The sequence below is a fragment of the Alosa sapidissima genome, chromosome 6 (assembly GCF_018492685.1).
Source record: "Alosa sapidissima isolate fAloSap1 chromosome 6, fAloSap1.pri, whole genome shotgun sequence".
Taxonomy (NCBI): Eukaryota; Metazoa; Chordata; class Actinopteri; order Clupeiformes; family Clupeidae; genus Alosa; species Alosa sapidissima.
Window position 1 is genome coordinate 12568195 of NC_055962.1, and position 7500 is coordinate 12575694.

General features: G+C 41.7%; 1 protein-coding gene across 3 annotated transcripts in view; it reads left to right on the top strand.

The window, feature by feature from the left end:
• The window catches only part of si:dkey-71h2.2 (low density lipoprotein receptor adapter protein 1), a 55892-nt gene that overhangs the window by 34327 nt on the left and 14065 nt on the right, over window positions 1–7500 (top strand). For all 3 annotated transcript variants that reach the window (XM_042096078.1, XM_042096077.1, XM_042096079.1), the window contains exons 5-7: window positions 165–237; window positions 1062–1154; window positions 3744–3871. In XM_042096078.1, coding sequence (XP_041952012.1) covers window positions 165–237; window positions 1062–1154; window positions 3744–3871 — 294 coding nt within the window. The remainder of the gene's footprint in view (window positions 1–164; window positions 238–1061; window positions 1155–3743; window positions 3872–7500) is intronic.

Below are 7500 nucleotides of genomic sequence, written 5' to 3' on the forward strand. Positions count from 1 at the left end.
GTTGGCTTATAAAACCTTTTTTTAATATAAAACTGTGCGTGTGTGTGCATGTGTGTGTGTGTGTGTGTGTGTGTGTGTGTGTGTGTGTGTGTGTGTGTGTGTGTATGTGTGTGAGTGTGTGTGTGAAGTCCTGTGGACCATATTCACTCTTCCTATCTCACCAGGCACAGGCAGTGACACTCACAGTGGCCCAGGCATTCAAAGTGGCCCTGGACCTTTGGGAGATAGCCCAGGAAGGTGAGGCATTCACACACACACACACACACACACACACACACACACACACACACACACACACATAACAGGTGCTCTCTGATGAAAACGGTTTGTTGACTTATGTTGATCTATGAGAAATGTATGTGTGGCCATAAAAGTCTTTGAGATCAGGGCAGTCAGATGAAAGGTTTTCATTTATTCCATACTTAAACTTATGTCTGATAACCCAGGGAGGAAAATGTAGAGAAATGTACAAATAGGAGTATACAATAGTATGCAGTATTTTATATTTTTAATTTATTTTATTGAGATACAATATCTCTTCTGCCAGGGAGTCCTGGCCAAGACTGACAACACATAAAAGTTCCATAATTACAGAGACCAAGACAAAGGAAACATACTACAACACAGTCAATTTAAAGCAACACCAAAGAGTTTTTTGTACCTTAAAATAATGTTTCAAAATCGTTTCAGTGGTTCATCAACTCGTAACAGGGTGAATGGCAATTCTGCATTCGCTTCGCAGCCCTCTATCGGCTATAACCGCACTATGTAAGTTTGCCAGATCGGGTAGCGGATCTGTAGTTCGATGGAATGAGACATAAAAAACTACAAATTTGACTTGCATCTGATGTCGCAATACATCGTACTTTTATAAGTCATGCAAAATATTCTACCTTGTCTGTGGACATCGTTATTTGCAAAGCCGGTGCTGGATAAACAAATAGCGTGCGTGTGACAGAGGGAAAGTTCTTTGGTGTTGCTTTAATACAGAGGCCAAGACATAAGACATATACCCATTGCTGATGGAGTTGTTGGTAATATCTCAACCTCTTTTCTTTCAGACAAGATCAAGAAAGCTCGCATGTGCTGTTCCTGCTCAGGCAACGACCCCCAAACAGAGACGAATCCCCACCCACACCCACACTGCGTCTCGGGTAATGCCTCAACCCAAACACCTTCCTGTCAATCAAATGCATTTACCCTCTATGCACATAACACATCAAGGGATGGACATTTGCACCAACCAGCAACCACCAACCAAAATAAAACTGGCTGGTAGATTTCAGAAACAAAATAATAATTTGCTATCAAATGACTGGTGAATTTGACTATTTATCTGTCAGTGGCTGGTACAGTAGATAATTCCCAACTCAGAGTCTGAGGCATATGCGCCCTCTATCTATGCCTTTGCCTATATGTAGCCTACTAGCCTACTGACAGCCTATTATGTAAACAAAGACCCACCTCCACTTTGTTTCAGGTATAAAAACACCTGAGAGAAAGTGGCCTACCTAGCCTGACGAGCCAGACCCATATCAAGATGTAGGGCAGGGGTCTCAAACACCCGGCCCGCGTCCTGCCCAATTCCGGCCCGCGACGTATGACAAAATAATAATGTAATCCGGCCCTTGAGGCTATTAATTGCGACAAACAACGATACTGATTAAAATAGACGATAGATCCAGGTACGGTGACAAATCTCATTTATAGGCCTACTCTGCTCCACTATGTGCAAGACATCCATAGCTTGATTCAAACCCAAAATCGCTGCGCAAAGTTTTCAGGAAATACTTGTATTACACGCGAGAAACACAAAGACGTGCATATGTAATGACGCGGAAGCGATGCAGGCCATAGTGTTGCAGAAATTGAAGCAGAAATTAAGCAGAAATAGGCCTACACCAAATGTTGAAAAACGTTCACGTGCGATGAAGTCTTAGGTAAGCTATGTTATTCACCTATTCTAATTCTGAAGGAGAATATCCTTTTGGAGATTATGATCGATCGTCTATGACAGTGATAGTCACGGTGCGTCTGTGAATGGAGGTGCGTGTATACAACGGTGTCCACTAAGCATACCATGCTTGTTTCGACCCTCTGCCCAACATAGCTTGGAGGTTGCAGTGGTAATCGTGATGATAGTGTCCGTAATGGATGTGGTACAGACAGCAGGGCTAGTAGAAATAGGGCTCTAAAGAACTACAAAGTCAACCGCAATATGATGCGAACTTCTGGGTACTGCAGATTACCCGCGATAGGAACTGTTTGACCAGAATACTTTATTGTAGGCCTATATTGTAGTAATCTATTACTAAACCACAACATATTAGGTGTTGGTATACATCTTAGGTGTTTTCCTGTTAATTTGTTATGTGGGTAATATGAAAAAAGGAAAGTAAACCTGCTTAAATATCTTCATCCAGTATTTACTGAAAGGTGCATAATTTGAGGTGCTTGCCATCCAGTGACAAATTAGATGGGTAAATTTACCCCCTTCATAAACTTTTGTTTTACTCAAAGATTTTTACATTTACAGTAGGACTTCATCTCTGACCACTTTCAAGCCATGGCCTTTTGAAATTTTGATATAAAAATCCAATGGTGTTGCTTTCTTAACCCTGATGCCTAGTTTGCCAGGTTTAAAAAAGTTATGAAAGGAAATATTTTTATTTGGTGTGAAACACACACACCTGTTTTTATGTTTTTCATTTATTTTATAATTTGTATTAATATTTATTTTATCATTATTTTATTTATAAGCTAAGGTTGCTAGCACAGGTGTCTAAAACTAGATAAAAACACTTGCACTTTCTGTTTGCAGTTTTGTGTGGTATTTGAAAAAAAGAACATTGCATTTTCAGAAATAGCCTGCCCTCCAATCAGAAGACGTTGGCAGAATTGGCCCCCAGCTCATTTGAGTTTGAGACCCCTGATGTAGGGTCTGGGAACTTACCATTGGCACTGCTCAATCAGAGGGGTGGGATAAACGGTTGTCTTTCATTTTCCTCTGCACGCAATAGGATAGTGCTACAACTCATAGTCCCACGCATTTTCCCACCAGCGGAGCTAGTTGGCTAGTTGATCAAACTTTTGCCAATTTAAAAAAAGCTTCACTTGAGTCGCGATTCAAAGACCGCTGTTCACCAGCAGCAGCACCCATCTTCTTTGTTTTCAAGTAGCAGGAAATTCACACGGAACCGTTGTGCCGACTCTATACACGATGTGATTGGCCAGAAGTTTGATTGTTCCAGCTTGCAAGCCAACGGAGAGTTGCTACACTACCCTGGCTGCAAATTACATTTGCTGCCTCTAGGGTGCATCTAGATTTCTAGGCTATGGCCTACCAACATATCCTTCAGATATATGTTCTTATTGTTAGCATACTGTTTAAGTATAGAATATTACACAAAAAAGTCTGCATGTTAAATGTACGTTATTATGTGATAGGCTTCAGCTGGGTAGACACCTGAGTGCATTACTGTAGATGTAGGCACACCTACAGACTGAGTGATTCCTTGTGGAAAAATAAGTTGACCTGTGCATAACTTTGAAGGGGTTTCTCCTGTTTGACAGTACTGCAGTTTTAGTAGTGTGCAGCTTGTCTCGGGGGGTCTGGATGAATTATTCATATTATCTCTTAATGAGTGGTGAGACTCCTTCCTTATGTCGACCTTCCTCCCCTCTTTCCCTGTCCTCTCATCCCCCGCTGCCTTCACCTATCTTCCCCTGGGCCCTCTCCACAGGTTCGGAGAAGAACTCGTCCCTGAGCGTGGACGAGAGGCTGCGGAAGCCCTTCCTGTCCGCATCACTCCACTCGCCGTCACCACGTAGCAACCCGACCAAGAGACGGCCAATCAAACATGACTCCTGGGTGAGCAGAGCGGACTTCCTCAAGCTTTTTTTTTTAGGTGGAGGATGAGGGCTGGGGAGGGTTTTGAAATTAGCAAAGAAAGCTAATCAGAAAACTACACTCTTCAGACAGTTTTTCTTTATCTGATTTTTTTATTTATTTTTGCCACATAGGCTTTTTTTAATATCATAGTTTTAAGTAGATGTACCGCATAGCGGTACAAAATATGACCGTCGCTCAGTCCTGTATCCATCTTTTACTCCATCCCCCACTCTTGAAACTTTTGTGTATGCTTGTTTGGCATGCCTGTGTGTGTGTGTGTGTGTGCGGCTGCACAGAAAGTAGCCTACTGGCGCTGAAAAGGTGAATAGATTGTAGAATAGCCAAAGAAGTTGTAGCATTGTTATAAAACCTTTAAAATCTCTAAACAATCACAAGTAGGGCAGTTCATCACAGTTCATCAATTGCAACTGGATTGATGAAAGGTCACTTACACCTGTGGCTACATTGTAGGATACATTGTATTTGGGAAAAGCAAAAGGTATCAGCATAATGTTATATTTTTATTTACACATTTTAACGGGCCAAAGTTGAAGAGCTGTTGTCCGTTGTTGTTCGTGCAAATATAGGCTGATTCATGTTCCCTTGCATTGTGTAACTGAGGTCCATGGCTTGTCTGGCTTTCACCAGACCAAGCTCAGTCTTTTAAGAAATCAAAAAATAAATAGCGGGCAGATCAGGCTGGGTTCACCCAGCCTAGTCCATAGGCGCCCGATATTGTTTAATTTTCCGATTGAGATATCCACGCTCTGGTTATTCTAAATGCAAAAATGCATCAGGGAGTTATGACAAAACTGTAACTAACAAACTAGATCGTAATAGAAAGCTGTTAGCTTCCCTAAGCTACAGGTAGGCCTATAAGGTAGGCCTATTACAACATAAATTGTCAATAGGCTATGCTGGCGACACAAATAAAATCTCCTTTAGAAACCAATGGCTTACGCCTTACAGTATCAAGCGGACTTAAACTGCCATATCGTGCGAAAAGTTGTAATAAAATTCACGCAGCTCCATGAGTCAAGGAAAGCGCGAATGAAGTAGCCACTTCTAAATGGGACCCACTACACAGTAGCTAAGGTGTGTTGCTAAAGCAGCCATAATGAAATGAAGGTGTCATTGTTTGGATACTTCACACACACATGCTTTTTAGGCCTAGTCCACACGTACCAAACCGATCTTTTTTTCCTCCATCTTCCCTGGAACCGTATCAAGAATATTTGCGTCCAAACGGATCCATCTCAACACGACTCAACACGTTACTTCATACCCCAGGCCTATAGGTGCCACTGTTTCTTTACAGAAATTGACCAAAACTTGCGCTTTACAAACAGACAGAATAGGCTACGACGAAATGGCCAGTGCAAGGAAACTAGAATTGTTTGTGTGGACTGATGGTCAACTGTCAACTGTAAAACTAATAAACTTTATTTTACGGTTTGTGAAGGGTGCAGTCCCGTCCTTTATTTGGCTAACGCAGGTAGGCCTACTAATCACCTTTACTTTCTTTGGTTGTAGGACAGTCCGTGATTCATATTAGTTTTGGCTATCACCGCAATTAGGCTACTAAACGCAAGGCTTACCCAAGTTCTAGGCTATTCTGTCGCCACATTTATAATATTGCTATAAAACCTTTGTTAGTAACAGTCAATACTTTTGCCTGCATCAAATCGCGCATTTGCATTCAGTGTGCTACCATCGGCTTAACGTGAGTTCTAAGCATCTTTGTATGCTTATATCTGATTTCACTCGACTGTGAATGCATGTATATATGTTGTAAGACATGTAAAATAAATGAATGACACTGGCACTACGCACAAATTAATGTAGCCTAAACTTACACCGCACTTTCCTAATAACTTAAGTTCTCTCGCGTCACTGACAGTAGCTAGAATGCATAAAAAAAACACCGGGAAAAACAGTGTTCAGTCCACCAAGTCATAAGCTATCGGCGCTGTGCAGCACCAGTTGTGATATTTATCTTACGGAGTGTAATTGTAGGTAATGTCATGTATGAAAACTAGTATTGTTAGGCAATACTATAAGTGCAAGTCCAGGGCAGCTGAGGTGTGGCGATGACATCATCGATACGCAAGCAGGATGTGTGGTTTCGCTGTCTAAACGAATTCAAACGGGCTACGGTTTCAGATTTTTCCACTCTGGGACCAGATTTCAAAAAAGTGCGGTTTCGGGCAGTGCGTTTACAGGATTCGTTTGGATGCTCGGCCAAGACGAAGCAAAACCTCTGCGTTTAACCTGAAAAGCGTCTCCGTGTGGACAGGCCCTTAATCTCACAGACTACAACTACCAAGCTGGAATCAAAGCACATCTATTCCCCTCTCACACCCTGCACGCACTTAAAACAAATAAACAGGCGTCTCAGTCTCACGCATGTATAGGCAAAACTGTATCAGACCGGTGTAACGTTGGTAAATCTTCCATTGCACAGAATGATTTTTGTAGCACTTGCAACAAATGACAGTCGAAAGATACAATTACAGTGCTGCTATCAATTTGCTTGGTATAACCGCATTTATAGTTTTCTACAAATGCAATCAAATTGGCCTCCATCACTCAACGCTAACGGTAACATTATTGTACCTAGGTCCTTATTGATATTATAAAATGTACGTACCTGCAGTAAAAACCAAACATGTCCGATAAACATTCTCAGATTTATTTTGGCTTCAAGAAGAAATGGGAATTACATTTCATGTGAACATCGTCCTATCCTTATTAGACGTTCTCTGCGGTAAACTACAGTCCTTGTAGGAAGCGCCCATTGTTTTTCCAACCCACTTTTAACTTCCAACAAAATTACGTCTCACTGCAACGATGCGCCATCTAGTGGATAAACGACTACTTATCGCCAATACTGGAAATGCAGCCATGATGATGATGATGAATATTTGGCTTTCTTTTAATCCTACTGAATTTGTAATTATGTATTGGCCGTTCTAATACTAATAGTATGTGCATACCTGTGTGTGTGTGCATGTGTATATGTGTGCACCGCCATCTACAGGCCAATACACATAACCTACATTTTTTTAGACCCCCCCATGGATGAAATTCCACGAACTTGGCATACCCCCAGAGAATGCCAGGTCAATCATACACATAAAATTTGGTGCAGTTCTGAACATCTTAACTGAAGATAGGGGCAATTAAAGCAGAATGATATTGCATTTTCATTTTTTACCGGGGGGGTGCAAATTACAAATGAGTGATTATGGGCCAGGTTGATGTGGGCCCTTGAGACCAACATACCATAAAAGATTCTTCATCCTCAGTGCCATGGTTCAGGTAGTTATTTAGGAAAAACTGTTTTCTTTGCGGTTCGGGGGGCCCGGCACGGGGGGGGGGGGGGGAGTGGCCCCCGGGGACGAAACAAAATTTTTCCGTAAAAGTCTAGTGGGGCTACATACCCACCAAATTTTATGTGCACCGGTGTTTCGGTGTCCTGGGTATCGTTGACCAAAAATTCAGGAAGTAGATGACGGAAAAAAAAAAAAACTTTGACAATCATTATATGACCGCTTCGCTAACGGCGGTCATAATTAATGTCCTTGACTTTTAAATGTTTACAGCAT